Source organism: Myotis davidii, unplaced genomic scaffold, assembly GCF_000327345.1.
Source record: "Myotis davidii unplaced genomic scaffold, ASM32734v1 scaffold1597, whole genome shotgun sequence".
NCBI lineage: Eukaryota > Metazoa > Chordata > Mammalia > Chiroptera > Vespertilionidae > Myotis > Myotis davidii.
In genome coordinates this window covers 63,790-82,472 of record NW_006289394.1, presented here as the reverse complement: position 1 = coordinate 82,472, position 18,683 = coordinate 63,790, and the positions used below count along the sequence as shown (strand labels likewise).

Here is an 18,683-nt window from a genome sequence, read left to right as displayed (position 1 = left end):
GAATTTCAATCAAAACTTTTTTAAAGCTTCCCCATAGTATCACTGTAATTATGCACTTATTTATTTTTGCCTATTTAACGCTCCACTTTTCCTTAACTTTGCTGATTTGGCAGTCATCCAGGCAAATGTGGTTTCCTTGTTTGGAACACCTCCTTGCTGGTTCATGGCATTAAGTGAGATAATATATGTAACTCTTAGTTCCTGGCATAGAATATATGCTCAATGAGTGGTAATTATCATGATTGTTAATTATAGCACCCAACTACTAACAATTGCTTCAGTTTGGTCAAACTTTAACTTTTCTTAAAATAAAAATAATTCTGGAAACATTTAAATTATAACAAGGAGTCTGGCCAGTGTACCTCAGTGGTTGAGTGACAACCCATGAACCAGATGATCACGGTTTGATTCTCAGTCAGTGCACATGCATGGGTTATAGGCTCAGTTGCCAGTAGGGGGTGTGCAGGAGGCAGCTGATCAATGATTCTCACATCAATGTTTCTCTCTCACATTGATATTTCTCTCTCTCCCTTTCCCTTCCTCTCTCTCTAAAATCAACTATATAGATATAGATATAGATATAGATATAGATATAGATATAGATTTTTTTAAAACACCTTGTAGAATCTGGCATATATTCTTAGAAATCATCATCACGTTTTGAGTGTCTGATTCAGAGAAATGACCAAAAGTCTCTGTAAAGTGAACTTGGTGACTAATTAAGCTAGATGACAGCATTTAAAGTTCTATACTTCCTTGAATGACAAGTGTTGTCATTTGTTGTAAAACCATAAATCTCCCTATGGTAGCACTCTGTACCAGGACTCAATTCTAACCTTGGCTTTGCTCTAGGTTTCTCACTTCCTATTCAGAACCTGAAGATTGAACTACATCCAGCTTCATGTGTGTTGGCTTACATATCCATGTTTACTGATCTGAGAAGAGTACTCGCAGAAAGGAAAGCCCCTTTGTTTCCCTGTAATTCTCTTTACCACTCCATCTCTTCCACTTTCCCTCCCTCAACTCTTCAATTTGGATGGCACAATTCTGACAATTTTTTTTTGTATTTTCCTAAAAGAAGCTATTGAGTTACAGAGAATAAAAATTTTCAAAATATGCTTTTAAAAATAATTCTTTTGATATTTTTCATTATGCAGGACTTAAGAGCATGCTGTGTAGACACAGAAGCTATGAAAAAAAAAAGAACAAGGAAGATGGCTGAAGATCTTTCAAGTAACTGTCTCCATTGGGATGCTAAATTAGGAGTGGTTTTTATAAGACAAGAAAAATGGTCATGCTGGTGTACCGGAACCATAATAAATAAGAATGTTTTATTAAATTAATGCAGGTGTATACAGTGATTATCAAACGCAGAATTATATACCATTTCTGCCTATGTCATTTACAACAAAACACAAGACAAAGGGCTAAAGTGCTTTATAAATCTAACACCATGAAGGCTTTAAGAATTAGGAATGGAGTGAATAGACTGGATCCTTGCTTGTACATCACACAAACAAGGGATATTGTACAAATGAACATGTGCAAAAAGATAAGAAAAGAAATTTTCTTGGAGATCCTGTTTCTTCAGCTTTGACATGTGAAAAAGCAAAGAAGGTTTTCCTTGTCATCAATCCAGGTAAATGGCTAAAAGGGAAGGAATACTCTGGGAGCTTCTGAGAAGGCATCTGAATCGCATCACCTTTGGAAAGCAAGATCTTAAGAGGCCTCTGCAGTGATGAAAACTGGCAGGACTCAAGGGTTTAAGCCTAACTCATGGGTTTTTATTGGCATACATGAGGGTCTAGGGTCAAGGTACTCTACTGGAATTTCCAAAAAGAACATGTAATTTTGCAAGTACAATATCAAAGTCAAGTTTATACTCAGGAGAAAACAAACAAAATAACAAGTTGCAGACATGATTCTGTCACACAGAATTAGTAATAAAGTCATCCTTTAGGACTAAATTGACCCAGTTAGAGAGCCCATGGTTTCCATTTTGAGAAAGACAAAATAAACCAAGTCCCTCCTCAGTCATAAAGCAAGTACTCAATGAATTGCTGGTTGTCTAAATGTAGACGTAGTACATATTTAGCATGTACTAAGTCTTATGAAAAACACTAAGAGGCTATAGAAAAGGTGCTCTAGAAACTAACAAGACAATGGTGCCTGACCTCTGGGAACTTCATATTTGTCCCACTGCTACATATAAAATAATATATTAAATAAAAATAGCCAAGTGCACAGCAGGCATGTAATGTGTTACCACACACGTGAAAAACAGGAAGAAAGAAAAATATATGCTATATTGTAGGTGCTCGGGTTACGTTGGAGATCCATTCCTATGGCGCAACGTAAGGAGATTTTCGCCGTAAGTCAAACCCACCTACATAAGCACCTATATCACTACATGGAGCACATACACAGCAGTAATGAAGTGAAACAGTAAAAAAAAAAAAAAATGTAAAAGAAAGGTAACAATTCCTGACCTTTACTTGTGGTAAATAAATAATAAAACACATAAAGCATATATGTACATACATCGAAATGACAGAACTTTGGCGGCGTAACCACAAAACGGCGTACATCAAGTCTGATGTGATCCGAGGACTGTCTGTATATATATATTTCCACAAACATTCATAGAATATCGTCAGAAGCGTAATAAACAAAAGGCAAGTGTGGTTGCTTCTAGAAAGGCAACCTGGGTGATACAAGGATGGCGTAGAGACTTTTTAATGTCTCCTAGTTGACTTTCTGAATTTTGAATCATGGAAAAGTCTAAATTCAAAATTCAACTGCATTTAAATAAAAAAGAACTGTTAAATAATACCAGACACTATATAAATAAGCATTAGGTTGCATGACAAAGGCAAATAAATAAGGGGTAAATATAATGATAGGAAAGGAATTCAAAAGTTATTTTCTACAGTTTTTAAAAATTTGACATCTTAAAAACATAAAAATTATTGATACTGTCTCACAAACTAAAATTGCTTTGATTATTAAAGTATTTTCAGTTGTCCAGGAACACACTGACTGGCCACCAACAGTACCCCCTCCTTTTGGCAGCATATCTAGACTTTCTCTCTCTCACTATCATTCTCCTCCAACACCTTATGCTATGTCACTGCACGAAGTGTAATAATACATTTTCCTACCGGTCTCCCCATTATGCTATGAGCTCCTTTAGGACAGTACTTTATTTTGCCCACATCTGTAGACTCATTGTCTGGCACAGTGATTGGCATGCAAGGGCATTTCATAAATGTTTGCTGAATGAATAAATTAGCAGCTGTAAATTGTATTCTAAAAGGACAGTGGATGACAGTCCGGGAAATCTGAGGTCTGCTACTTACCACTCCATCATCCTATACAAACCAATGGTTTGTTTGTGTGCTTCCTACATATCAATAATTATAGAGGATACAAAGCACCTGACAAATACTATACATTTTCCTGGACACATACAAGTGATTAAGCAGGAAGTTTAGTTTGGTGACAATATATCTTCCAAAAGAGATCATTCACAACCACACTCACACGACAAGACCCCACAAACTCAAAATAAATAGAAATCACTCATATTTAAATACTGTTACAACACCAGCACTCCCAATCATGCAGAAGACAAATCAAGACACTGATTGAAGGCACTTCTGTAGGAACTGACCAATAAATCAGGGAATCTCAACTTGCTTTCCTAGGAAGAGCGATGGACAATTTGCATGGAGGCTCATCATTCAGAAGTTTCCTTTCTCCCTTCCATAGGCACCGATGAGTCTTCCAGTCATTTTGAAGTATCAAGGTTTCCTTCGTTCTTTGTTCTCCTCTTCTTTTCCAGCTTCCATTTTCAGTGCTTGAGCCTTTTGAGTCCTACAGCGCCTGCAGCCTGCCGGCCTATTGCACACCTCTGGTCATGCTCAGCCCTGACAAACGCAAACCACAGGCTGAGAATCCCTGCTTTAAGACCAGAAGTTCCAATGTTGGATTACGTCTCCTCAAACTGTGCAGCTGGAGAGCAATAATGAGAAATATTTTATATTTGCTGGATGCTATAATACATTTGCAAGAAGATAAAGAAGCAGAGTATATTTTTGCTCAAATACCTTTACTTGATAAAGGGTGACCAACCATTCCAGTTTGTCTCAGACTGTCCTGATTTTAAAACTCAGAGTCCCCTGACCCGAGAAACCTTTGGTCTTGAGAAAACTGGGATGGTTAGTCACCCTAGGATGACCCAAACAACATTCACTAGTTAGCTTTAACACAAAGGAAACCACATAATAAAACTTGCCTGAGCTTGTCCAATCTGATTAGATTACTTTAAAGTTGGGCTTTTTGTGAAGTTTGGTTTCTAAATATATTAAAGCAAATTGAAAACATTATTTCTCTTAGTTCAGTTGGGTGAAATTTTTCTGACGTTTTATAAATATAGACATTTGTGGCAAAATGGAATCAAGCAGATAGGCTAAGAGTAAGGTTCTACGGTCAAGCTAATGGGCCTCAAAGCCTGATTTTTGTCACTTATCAGCTGTATGTTTTGGTGCAATTTACATGATCTTCTTGGCCCTGTATTCTCTAATATAAAGTGGAGATAATCCTGGTATTTATCTCCTTCATTTGAGGGGTTGGAGGGAATTAAAAGAGGTACTAAGACAGTTCCTGACATACAACTTCTATTGATCAATCTATCTACATAAGTCAACTTGATCCTCTTGCAGGGAGAAGTTAGGATGCAAAGCAATAGAGATCCAGCAGAGAGAAACTGCCTCCTAACCCAGCTCAAGCCTTCCCCTACACCTCCCCAACACACACACACAGAGCTGCTCACCATTCTTTACTCTCCAGGCCATCCCTAAACCTTCTCAGACTGTGGGGGTAGGGGTGGGGGCGTGGGGGGGGGAGTTCTCACATTAGAGTTGTGAGGCAAAAGAAACCAGCAGTTCCAACAGCTAACATTCTTTTAAAAGAAGAGGAATTATGACTGATAGATTCCTCCTTGTTATTACTTTAGCTTTTTGTTTCCTTTTTCTTCAACTTCTCAATCCCTGCTAATATTCTTACCATTTTGTTTCTTTGAGTTCATGTCTTGAGTGACACATTTTTCCACATCCATCATTCTCACTTGGAAAAAAAAAGTCATTTTTATTTCCACAAAACACAATTCTACATCCCACAAAGTGACTCAAGTTTAAATTCCAGGTTCCTACGAAACATTTTTAATCCCTAGGAAATCTGGTAGACTTCCTTATTTCACAGGTCTCAACCCCTGAGGTTAATTCAACAGTTTAGGGCATTTGCTCCTAGATTTTCTTTGTAAGTATATACTTTTATTTTCCATTCTTACCTCAGAGATGGACCATACTCTGAGGTACTTTATCATGCACTGGTTTCCTAGTCATTTCTAATACCAACTAATAATTTACATAGGAAAATATTCAAAATGCAAGTTGGTAATAGTCACTTCCTTGGACAAATCAGCTCCATCTCAGGATCTTCCTATCATTGAAACTTGGTCCTTATATTCTGGCTGTCTATGTTCTGTTAAGCATTAAGTACTTAGTCTTTAGAATCAGCAACCTCCACTCCCTCAATTACACTACTTTCCCAGATCCCCTCTTAAAGGGTTGTGGGGAATTTCTCAACAACTACTGGAATTCCCTTCCATTTTCTGCTTCCTTATTGACAACAGATAACTCTATGCAAACCACCATTGTGTCCTTTAGTATACTTCTCAAAGAATTGGAGAAATGTTTTCTCTGAGTCATCTTAAAATGGGAAGAAATTATTTGAATAGGCTCATTTTCCTGCATTCAATTATTGCCATAAGTAAACAGAGAGATAAGCACATTCAAATTATTTAGAAAATTGAATAATCAGCAAAATACTCTATAGTAAAAGTATCACAGCTCTACAGAAGGAACTATTTTTATAACTTAGGGCATCCAGATACCAGCTCAATATAACAGTGCAACTAATATAAGACTCAAATCAACTAAAACCAACAGGTATTTTAGCTTTTTCTCTCCTCTAAGTCTGTGGTTATTAGTTATTTCCATAATAGAAAGAAACTGCATGATGAAGAAACTCTATTCACTCCTGTTCTCCTGCCCCTCACTTCTATACACATGGATCTTCACTCAGGAATACTGCTCAGAGTCACTGTAATTACTACTAAACAGTAGAATGTTTTTGTGCCACCTTGCAAAGGCAAGTCATGATCCACCTGTCACTCCCTCAGAAATGCTCCTACAGTGTGCACTGCTGCCTTCCAATGCTGGTGATGCTGCTGGATAGGAGAATGAACAGGGCTAGAGGAAGAGGTGATATACAGGTTCACATGATGGCATAGCTAAAATCTACTTTGCATAATTGAAAACAAGCCCTGAAAGAAAAGGCTTATAGGAAGGCAGCATTTTATAAATCAGTGTTTCCTGGTGGGGGTACTGCAAGCATTTGGGGTAGTCCCCCTATTAGGTGGGACTGCCCTGCACATTACAGCAGGTTTAGCATTCTTGGCTCTGTCTACTAAGTACCATTGTGACAACATTAGCACCCCCATACATTTCCCCACATCCCCAGTGAAGACCCTTTCAATAAAGGAAATACCATTTCTCTGTAGACAGACGACCACTGCCAGGGCTACAAATAACAACAGAATGGCTCCCAGAATTGCCCAGTGAGTCCTCTTATTTCTTGGAATTGTAGGTGGTTCTGAAAATCAAAACAAAACAAAAATAGACTAAAGATAAAATTGTGATGGGAAGGAGTCAAGAGAATAATCATCCTTAAAAGTGATCGAGGTTAGCTTTAGTTTAATTTTCAAAAGTTCCTGTCCAGTGAGTGGCTGGAATGGTAAGATACCTCCAATATGAAAGTGAGAGCAGCACGAAAAAATGGAAGCAGCCCAGGCTTTGGACAGATGGACCTGGGGTTAAATTCTGCTGCCACTCACTAGCTTTGACTTCTCTGACAAGTCCTTTAACCAGCCTACAAGTTGGAAACAATAAGGCTAATGTTTATAAAGTGCTTAGCACAGTACCACAGTGGGTGGCTGCTTAATCCTAAATGGCAGCCTTGATTAATTCACTTTCTCTTATACTCTTTAATATTGAAGTCAAAAGGCTAATGTACACGGCAAAGATGCAACATGAAGGCCAGCTAGCACTGCCAAAGAATGCTCACCTCCCTATGTCTGTGGTCATGACTGGGGACCAATTTTTATCTCTTCTTTTTCCACAGTTTGAATCTCGGGACATCTAATCATTAGTGCCTCTCACCAATCTCCCAATCTCTCTGTCTGCGGTTCCATGCAGGAAGAAAAGGTGGTCCCATGGCACATGAGGCTCAGAGATTGCTAACCTCCCACCATTAGTCATGATCTCTGACTACCTAATTGAAGTTTTAAAGCCACAGCAGCAGTCCACCTTCATCTAGTAGCTTACAGTCTATAAAGCCTGTTCATATCTATTTTGAGTCTCAAAATAAGTTTATGAGTTAGATATGCCAGGTATAAAAAAAATCCCCAGGTTACAGATGAGGAAACAGACTCCAAGCAGTTCGAGTTATTCTAAGTCATTCCACAAATAAGCTGTCATAAAACAGCTGTTAAATGGCAGGAACCCACTAATGCAGCTCCTACCAAAGTGACTCATGCCCAGTAAGAGCATCTCTTCCATTATCTAAACTCTTTTTTGCGGGTGGGGTGGGGTGGGGGGGCTGGATTGTATTTTCCTATTGCTCGACGTTTCTACCCATTTTTTTAAAGTTGTCTTCTCTGAAGTACCTGAAGCTTTACTGTCAACATCTAGTGGGGGAGAGAGCAGTAAAAAGTGCTTCGCAGAATACCTCTAATTTTATTTAACATCATGCTTGCCCACCTCACTTTTTTTGAAGGTCTGAGCCGGTCACCAGACTGTTTCCTGCCTTACCAACTTTACCCACTTCTGTAGGGTAGGGGGGTAAAAAAAAACACACCCAAAATAGCTGAATCTGTGCAGGTAAAAATCTAAAATCCTTGTCATACACTGTAACTCAAGTAATCCCATGATAATTTTGCCCAACAGGTTATAACCATATGGGGAAAATGAGGCCTATAGAAGTTGAGTAACTTGCCCAGGGACACGCAGCCTTTAGCCCTATGCACTAAGCGGACCGCCCTGAAGTGAAATGTCGTAGACTACCTTGAGGGAGGCAATTGGCCTGAATTGAGTATTCTTCTCAGGTGCTCCCCTGGATCCCTCAGCCACAACAGCATTTCTGCATGGATGAGATTGCCTGTTGTTGTTTTTTAATCTGTTTCCTAAGAATATGAACGGTCTTATTCTTCTGAGAGCTCCCAATGCTTTGCACATAGGCTATATTCAATAAATATTTGTTGATATATAAATATTCAATAAATATAGCAATGTGACTTGGATGAATGGAGATAAGGAAGCAGGCTGCATATTCATTCAACAAACAGTGAATGCCTACGATGAGCAGGCATCATGTTTGGTACCAGGAGATAATACTAGGCACATTTTAATTGAGACTTTCAAAATATTACCTGGGATGACCAACTCAGATGTACTGTTTTCCTCAAAACCTGATCTCCGAAAAGTGCAGTAGAAAATCTCATTAGCTGTTGTGTTGACCCTAAGTGTGCTGGTCACATTGAGAAGTTTCTCATCCCTCTCGGAACTGGTGATGGTGGTTTTGCCATTCAGGACTCGGTGGTCACTGCTTGTCCAGGTGACTTCAGCCTCAGGGTAACCCTCAGCCTGACAAGTTAGTTCGTGTTCAGAGGTGTCCAGATCCACAGAAATTCTTTGGTTGATTTTGCGGTATGGGGCTAGGTCATGAGCAGAAAGTAGAGAAGTCAGGGCATTCACTTAGCACAGAACTAGACGTGTGGCTTGGTGTTGTCCACATTAGAAAGAATATAAATCCAGGATGGTTCTCATAGATATCAGCTAATGTTCAGATAGCTTAGCAGTGGGGAACTGCTAGTTCTGCCTTAACTCTTCTATTCATACTTGGGCCAAGTTTGGACTTAAAGGAACAATTATCTTGTTATAAATATCATATTATTATTTTCATTGGACTCAAAGTAAATATATGGAGTAATAAAGTGATAATAACAATTGAGTTAATCCAAAACTTCAGTTTCACATTTCAGTTTTGAAATGTTTCACGTTTAAAAGGCCATGGTAAGTAAACTCCCTGTGGGGAAGCTGTGTTACCACATGTTTGCAGTGATGGGAAGAGAAGTCTGATAGAGTTACTGTGAAATCATTTGCATATGGAGATGACTCAGGACAGTGGTTCTCAACCTTCTGGCCCTTTAAATACAGTTCCTCATGTTGTGACCCAGCCATAAAATTATTTGTGTTGCTACTTCATAACTGTAATGTTGCTACTGTTATGAATTGTAATGTAAATATCTGATATGCAGGATGGTCTTAGGCGATCCCTGTGAAAGGGTCGTTCGACCACAAAAGGGGTCGCGACCTACAGATTGAGAACCGGTGACTCAGGAGCTCTACTTCCTTGAATTATGTAGCTCAAGTAACCTGGACATCAAACTTCTATTAGTGATTCAGCCTCAGCTGAAATTTGGTGGCTGGCTTGCTTTCAGTGAAGCTCAATTTAACCCCTAAAACTATGATATGACAACAAGATGGATGGGGAGTAGGATGCCAATTTAGTAATTTATAACACAAAATAGAATCGTCAAGCAAATCAGATATTGGTCATCTACAGTACTCCACCAGGGGCCCCGCCTTGGAAAAACTATCCAACCCATGGATTTCCTATTGTGTCAAACCATAGAAGAGGAAATTGTAGCTCCACAGGAGACAGTACAGAGCTCAGGTGACCTGGAAGAACACCCTTCCTCACTGCAGGGACAGCTGTCCCACTCTGCATAGGACCTGCAGGCTAATGAGAGACTTACACTCTATACTTCTACCTGACTGCCAGGCTTATGCTCTTCTTCCTATTCCAGATTCCTGGCTGTTTATAGGATGATGTCTTAATAATTTCTTTCATGCATAGAAACACAGTAAAGTGCCTGATATTTGCTGATGGACTGAAGAAAAATTAAAAATCCCACTTGAAATCCCACTATTCTATTTTCATGAATATCACTGTTCTAGAGAAGCATATGGTAAAATGCAATGAACATTTAACCTACTTCACAAGTTGCATCTTCTTGACATTAATTGAGCCAGAATCAGTGACCCAGTAATATGCCATAAAACAGGTGCATTTCTCCTAATTCTTATATAATTTTGATTTTGAGATAATGACCAGTTATCCCTTTATGGTAAATTAAAACTTTTTCTATTTATTGACCTTCAGATTAATCGTAGTTATCCTAGGAATGGAAATACCAAGAGATGATGATTTAATTCTAGTCACATTAAAAGGTGAAAAAAAAAAGTAGGCACATAATTTCAAAACTGTAAGTAAATAGGGCAGATTTCAGCTCAATACCAGAAAGAAATTTCAACAATTGTGGGAAGTATGTGAGCAGAAGACCCTTTGGGGAATTTCTGTTCCTTGGGAATTTGGGCTAGCTGCTCTTGCCTGGGATCCTTTCAGCTTTCAATTCTAGGAATCTTAACTGTGAAAGCAGAGGTGGTCAGCTAAGGTGTTTTCCTTTACCAAACTTTGAACCCAGGTGACCTGATGACATATTTGTGGTTCAGAACTCAGGGATTTGTCACTCACAGTTCATCTTTAACACTCCAAGATAATGCTGGTATAGATTTTTCAAGATGAATGCCCAGTGAACATAGTTTATACCATCTCTAAGGAAGAATAGTTTTCTCTATTCTTGATGTAATTATAGTTTGCCTTCATAAAATGATTTCAATTCTTTTAAAATGTGCACCTTATAGCGAAATTTGTTTTTAACATTTGTTTTAGTTAAGTATGGCATAGAGAGGTTCAAAGGAAGGAAAATGCTGGCAGACCTAATAAATTAAAATAGTAGTTGAATTTAAAAAAGAATCCTGGAGAAAACACACAAATAGTGGTTACCTGGTTATCTCTGCATGTCATGGAAGATGGTGGTGAAGGGTGGAGGGACATTTCTGTAATTCATTTTATTTCCTTCCATAGTATGTATTACTTTTATAATAATAGCAAAGTAAAGACAGAATTTATTTTAGGAAAACTGAACATTCTATGGAACATGGCTCTGACATGTTTGGCTCTGGATCTCTAGGGACTGTCAAGTAGGAGGGGCTCAAGAAATGCTCATTGGGCCCTGGTCAGTGTGGCTCAGCTGGTTGGAGTGTCATCCAGTACATCAAAGGGTTGTCGGTTCCATTACCAGTCAGGACACACTGAAAATGGTGGGTTGATTCCTGGTGGGGTGTGCATGGGAGGCAATCAATTGATATTTCTCTCATACATTGATGTTTCTATCTCTATCTCTCTCCATTCCCCTCTATCTAAAATCAGTAAAACATGTCCTTGGGTGAAAATTAAAAAGGAAAAAGAAATGCTCATTGGATGGGTGTGTGAATGAATGAATGAACAGATTGCTCCTGTGGAGAGTAATAGAGGCCTTTCAAGAATGAAAAGTTCTCATCGCTGAGATTTTAATAAAGGTTGGGCCTCTTTACCTATAATAATTCTTACCATTGACTTTCAAAGTAATCCGCTTGTAGTCGGCGCCACCATAGCTGATCAAGCAATGGTAAACCCCGGCATCTTGCAGTTTCACATCAGTGATCTGAAGTGCAGCCTTTCCCAAAATGAGCTGGTCTTTCAGCAGATGGGCCCTTTGGCTGTAACTACTGTGTTGAACTTTCAGGTCTTCCTTCCCATTTACAAATTGAATAACTTTCTTTTCTCCCATTTCCCAATAGACAACTAATACATGCAGGTTTAACGGTGTTGTTACTGGGAATTTGCATTCCATTGTCACATTACTGCCATACTCTACCACATATAGGTCCTGGGTAACTGTGATAGTAAATGCTGAAAAGAAAAATAACCAATCTTCAGAACATGGAAAATTTCTTAAAAATTTCACATAATGAGCACATAGTTTACAAACATTTTACTTGATCACTTATGTGATAATTATGTTTAGGAACTTGCTTAAAATATGTATTTTATCTGGTGGGTTTGAAATGCATTTTGGGATGCTATATTTCATCTTTGAGATAAAAATAATAAAATTAGCTAAACAAGTTGTCCCAAAATTCATAAACATACATTACCATGGAAATACTATATGGTGACAGGGTACTTAAAACTGAAGACTTTGTCTCATGTGGACATCCCCAGAATATCCTTTTATTGGACACATATTTGCCTTCTGCATAGTCTGAATGGCAGACTCCAATACAGTCATGCACTGCTTAACAATGGAAATACATTCTGAGAAATGCATTGTTAGGTGATCCTGCTGTTGTGCAAATACCATAGAGTGCACTGACACATACAGATGGTATAGCCTACTACATATCTAGGCTATATGATATAGCCTATTGCTCCTGTGCTACAAGCCTGTATGACATTTTACTGTACAAAATAACATGAGATTAAATCAAGCACAAGTGAAAATAATGCAATCAAAAGACGTAAACACAGGATGTATGAGGCTGCTGTTGGCCTAACATGGCATAATGTTTAGAAACAAACCTTTTTTTATAAGTAGAAAGAGTCTTCTAAAATAACAATAAAAAGTATAGCATAGTAAATACATAAACCAGTAATAGTCATTTATTAAAAGTATCAAGTATTATGTACTCTACATAATTGTTTGTGCTCTACTTTTATACAACTACCAGTAGAGTAGGTTTTTTTATACCAATCTCACCACACACAAGTGGGTAATGCATTGCACTGGGACATTATGATGGCTACAATGTTACTAGGTTATAGGAATTTTTCAGCTCCATTATAATCCTAAGGGACCATGGTGGTACATACAGTCCAGTCCATCATTGACCAAATCATCTTTAAGCAGCACATGACTGTAGTCCTAACTCTTGATCAGTTGTCTGGCCTGAGGTATATGAGTCTGAAGATTTGGGGAGGGTCTTAGGATAATGCCAGTACTGTTGTTACCCTGACACTTTCCAAAATTCTTCCTTATAATATACTCTTCAGGGAACAGCATGTCACCAAGCAAGGTGGATAAAATGATCCTTTCGTTGTTTAAAACAAACATCATAGACTATTTCCCCAGATATTTTCAGTAAATATACCTAAGAAATGAACAATGCATAATGGATAATGAGTTAATTTTGTTTTTTGATTTGTCTGTGTTTCCTAAACCTTTGTCCAATGATAAGAGATTATGAAATACGTTTATGAAATAAAGAAGGAAAATAGAATGTCTTCTCTATTAAAAATTATATTCATTTAAATTTATTTTAGTCTTTAAGTTATGGTTAAAATATTTAAACTATATGACAAATCCTTATTTGGTGTCTTACCTTTCAACAAATGACAGTAGGCCATGAGTGTAAAGCTACCAAGTATCCTCATTTTTCTGAAATTACCTAATTATAGAAAACACAAGAAGGAAACTGCTTTATTCAATAATTCAATACCCAGACATTATAAGACTTGGCAGTTCTAATTGAAATAGTCTTCAGATAACCAGACAATGACTGACTTGTAAGTGTAGAAATGCAGCAGGAAATTTAGAAATTCAATACCATCACTTAATATCCCCGAGCCATTTAAAGGCAAATTTTAAGAAAAGCTACTGTGATTAGGATTTTAAAATTTAATTACAAGCCTTGAAAAAAACATAATGTACACTCAAAAGAAGCCAACAAGAGAATATTGCACCGAAATACTCTCCATTATTTCATGTGTGTTTTTCTACAGTATAACATATCTAGAAATCTAAACCTGCCCTGTGCAAATGTCAAAGCCAGGAGAATCTCATTTCCATATCATCCCACCTCTCAATGCTTCTTTTCTTCCCCTGCTCCAGTGGTTCTCAACCTGTGGGTCGCGACCCCTTTGGCGGTCGAACAACCCTTTCACAGGGATCGCCTAAGACCATCCTTCATGTCAGATATTTACATTACAATTCATAACAGTAGCAACATTACAGTTATGAAGTAGCAACACAAATAATTTTATGGCTGGGTCACAACATGAGGAACTGTATTTAAAGGGCCAGAAGGTTGAGAACCATTGCCCTACTCCCTCCAGCAGCTGAATACTTTATCATACCCTTTAATTAACTATTCAAGCCTTCCACACCACTACTCCAACCATGTCAGCTCGTCCCCAGGTGCCATCCTTCATAAATCTCCTCTTCTGCCTTTTATTTATTCTAGATAATACATCCTATCCGTGCAATAAATTGATTCCACTAGTAGCAGGGGAAGTGAAAAGTAGAAACAGTTGGATTTGACTGATTCATACTAAGATGTAAATGTCTTACAGCCACTCTTTGAAGAGTATTTGCCTAGAGCCTATTCTTCATTTTGTCTTCCTGCTTGAAATTCTCCCAATTTTTTCTCAACAAACATTGACAGAGCAGCTCCTCTGTGCCAGGCACTATTTTAGGGACCAGGGATATATCAGTGAACAGAAAAGGAAACTTATTTCACTCTTGGAACTTATATTCAAGAAGATTTGTACTGAATTTCACCCAAGCTGTTTATTTAATAAAATAGTTTCTCTATGGTGTTATACATACATTTATACACTTTGAGAAGAAAGTCAGTTTTCCTCTTAGGGTGTCTTTGACCTCTGCATACATATAAAAACTCACAATAACCCACTAATCAATGTGGCACATATATAAGGCAGAAAATTAATGCCCCTAATATATAGATCACTCCTAAAAATCACTAAGAAATAAAAACAGGAAAATGAACAAAAGGTTCTAACATACAGTTCAGAGTATAAGAAATGCAAATGATATTTAAACAAAAGAATGCTCACTCACCAATTTTTAAAAGAGCATAAAATTAAAACATAAGATACCATTTTTCACTTATTAGCTTGACCAAAATTATAAAGATTCCTAATATTTAGTGTTTTTTGAGGATATGAACCTTTCACCCTCTAATGGTAGGAAGGAATAGGAAGTCATGTAACCTTCTTATGGAAGGCAATTTTAAACATTAAAAATTTAAATGTAAATGTCATATTAGCTTTCCCTTCCTCTTCTAGAAATATACCCTACAAAAACAAAAACACATACATATAAGAATATATGTAAAGGGAATAGCATTGCTAATATTAGCCCAAAACTGGGGATGCTCTAGATAATCTAAGTGGTCAAATAAATTTTGATATAGTCCTACAATGTAATAGCATTAAGGACAGAATTAAGTACATGTACAAGTATTGATTGTGCAGAGATGTAAAAAGTAAGTCGCAGAACTGTGTATGTGGTAGACACTCACTTAAAAATCTGTGTGTGTGTTTAAACATAGATTCCAGAATAAGCCATATCAAGAAGCTGACAGTGATTATCTCCAGGAGTGAAATTAGAGGAAGGATAGGTCAGTTTTCACCTAACAACCTATATGATCCTTCATGTTCATATACATATACAAAAAGGGTAAAATAAAATGAGTCGTTGTTCTCTTGCTAGTGTGATGTGCATAATTCTTATTTATCTCCTTACCATCTGCACTGTAGATGGGAAAGAGATGGCATTCAGGCCTTGAGAACATAAAAGTTGTTGAAATGAGGCTGCTGTATGATAGTTATCTGACTGTCCTTCCTTGGGCCAGCGTTGATATACTACAATTATGAAATACAAATGCACTATTATAAACAAAAAATGCACTTATTGGGCAGAAGAAAACTTAAGACTCCAAGCAAAGAACCGCTGAATAAATCAGAGGGACATTATATCTATTCATGGATTACAACTAAATTTTGCCAATGAGTGAAGTCCCATACAAAAACTGATGTGTTCAAAGACCAAGGAAATGTGAATTAGAGGATAAGTAATGGTTCATTCAGGATGGGGAAGCAGGTTTGTCCCTGGGAGAACCCAACATAATACTATGGAACTGATACTACTTCTCTACCTCCCATGGCAGAATGGATAGAAGGAATCCTGGTTCATAGGTCGAGGCTCAACCAGAATTCAAGCTTTATTTCTCAAAAGTAGGAGTATAGAATGATATACGTTGGTTTAGGGTTTCCTTTGATTTTTACCCAATGTATATGATTTTTAAAAGTTCTGAGAATTTGATAATGTATCTCCAAATGAACTGAAAACTCACCTCATTAATAGATCAAGAGAGTTGATCAGTGGCCTTCCCTTCAGTGACCCTACAACACACTTGTACATTTCCCAGGTCTTGCTTCAATTCCCCACAGTATATCTATGGCTTTCTTTATAACTATATACTAATTGTTGTCCTATAACCTCTACTACCTTCTTCCACTGAAAAAAGCTATTTTTTTCTTCAAAGTATCATAGTTCTTTAAAATCTGCTAGCAACTGTCAATGTGAACTGGCACAATCTTTCTGGAAGGCAATTTTCATTTCATTTATTTACTACTGAATTTATTGGGGTGACATTGGTTAATAAAATTATATAGTTTCAGGTATATAATTCTACAATGTACCGTGTTCACCACCCAAAGTCAAGTCTCCTTCCAGCATCATTTAATCAAAAGGCCTTTAAAATATTCAGACTCTTTGGCTAAGTAATTATGTTTCTATGAGTTTACCTGAAGGAAATAATCAGCTATGTCCCAGAGAGCAAAAATGTCCAGCGAATGGCTAAAATAGTAAATCACTATAACTATAAATAATCTTTTGCCCAACATGGAGGATTATTTCTGTTTGGTTATCCAGCACCATGGAATATAGCCATTTAAAAAGAAATCACATTTACAAGGCTATTTAATCCATAGAAAATCATCCACAGTTTGTCTATATATTTATTTTAGGTGCAAAAACCAAGATGGAACAATGGTACTTGAAGTACTCCCTGTGTTATAAAACAAACCCAAACTATTCTTGACATAAACCACAGTCAATGTGTCTAAGAAATGTTTTAACTCACCCCTTCTTACCTCTTTCTTCCTCCTTCAGGATTTCTTTTAAGTCCCCAGAGCAAACAGGGCAAAGAACTCGGGTTCCAGAATCCTGGGTCTTACCACAGGAAAGGACCATAGGGAAATGCCGCAGGTGTGCTGACTTATCCACAGCATACTGCTAGTGAGTGGCTGAGGATGGATTTCCAGCCCAGATATATTCCAATAGACCCTCTACCAACCTCAGGACCATATTTATAAACTCACAGAAACATACACTTACAAGATTGACATTAAGCATAACTGGATCCTGCCTAGGGACAGGCTAAACGTGTTACCTGTTCTAATTAACCTTTACAAGTAATTGGCTCTATTGCCCACCCCACCCCTCTCCCTCCTCCCCGCAACCCTCCAGCTTTCCTTTCCCTTCTCTCTTCATCTGAAATAGAGGAGACCATGGACCATACATTTTAAAAAAGCCAAGCGAGATGGCCAGAGATCCTGGCCAGTGAGCCACTCGCGGGGATAGCACGCTCCCTACCTGCCGCGGGCGCTCGCCAGGGACTGCCTGTAGAACTCGTGGAGGGCGGCACGTTAAAGGCTCTGGGAGGGGAAGGGTGGAGTCCCCGCCCTCTGCTGCAGAGAGTTCCGCTCAGACTTCTCTACAGCGAAAACTGCGGGTCCTTCTTCCTTGGAAATATATTCGCATGAAACCAAAAATGAAACTTACCACTGAGGTTTCCCATAAATCAGACTTTAAAAATGAAAGCTTCATGTTACAAATCCAATCTTTTTAAAAAAAGGTATAAAACAAACCGACGCCTGAAATCATCACAAAGGTTCAGTTGGTTTCGGTTTCAGAATCCAGGCACTTTAAATTCTGCCATCAGGTTGCCCCCTTTTCGACAAAAAAGCTTTACAAGAAAACAGAACAACTTGACATAATTCTGCAACATATAGAAAGTGAGAGGACAGGCCAATATGACTTTGATTTTTATTCTAGAAAGTGGGTGTGTGTGTATAATAGGAAATATATTTTTAAATTTTGTATTGTGATACTTCCTCAGAGTTCCTCGACATAATGAAACTTCAATTGCCTCGTCATTAAAAGAATTTCCCATCATGACTTACAATTTGTAAGAATGCTCTGGGATCACTGCTGTCTTGCTATTCAGGTTGGGGGAGCTAAGAAGATCCTTCTGGTAACTGATCAGATGAGCCCAAGCTGAAACCATGTGACTCACTCAGAAGGTGGTGGCATAATTTACTCAAGCATTCACCACCTTAGACTTTTAGGTGCTTGCCACTCTTTCTCCTTTCCTCCTCACATCTTTCTTTATAAACTTTGTAATTTTTAAACTGATATATTGAACTCTTCATGGTTTGCTTTTCCTACTTATTCATTTCAAATGCAATTCAAAATACCGTACAATGAATGAATACTGAGATGTCCACTGGCTTGGTTACGGCATTTCCTTCCCAAGTAAGAATTTCCACATTCGCAGAATAGCACTATTTATTTTTAACTTGGAAAACTACTGAGAATTATATTTCCTTAAAAATCTGGTGGGGAGCCCTGGCCAGTGGCTCAGTTGGTTGGAGCATGGTCCTGCACACCAAAAGGTTGTGGGTTTGATTCCCAGACAGGACACATACCTGCAACTAATTAATCTCTCTCTCTCTCCTCCCCCCGTCCC

At 38.0% G+C, this 18,683-nt stretch overlaps 1 protein-coding gene across 3 annotated transcripts; it reads right to left on the bottom strand.

The window, feature by feature from the left end:
- Window positions 1-2,550: 2,550 nt before the first annotated feature.
- Window positions 2,551-17,746, bottom strand: CD274 (CD274 molecule). 3 transcript variants are annotated; one of them, XM_006761603.2, is made up of 7 exons: window positions 17,528-17,746; window positions 13,449-13,514; window positions 11,638-11,979; window positions 8,552-8,836; window positions 6,613-6,717; window positions 5,068-5,127; window positions 2,551-4,014 (listed from the first exon to the last, which is right to left on the bottom strand). In XM_006761603.2, exons 2-7 carry the CDS (start codon window positions 13,498-13,500, stop codon window positions 3,992-3,994), a joined length of 867 nt encoding a protein of 288 aa, XP_006761666.1. In that variant the 5' UTR covers window positions 13,501-13,514; window positions 17,528-17,746; the 3' UTR covers window positions 2,551-3,991. The 3 variants fall into 3 exon arrangements, with proteins under 3 accessions (XP_006761666.1, XP_006761667.1, XP_006761665.1); XM_006761604.2 differs by lacking the exon at window positions 17,528-17,746 and adding an exon at window positions 16,224-16,483; XM_006761602.2 differs by lacking the exon at window positions 17,528-17,746 and adding an exon at window positions 15,614-15,823.
- Window positions 17,747-18,683: the final 937 nt, after the last annotated feature.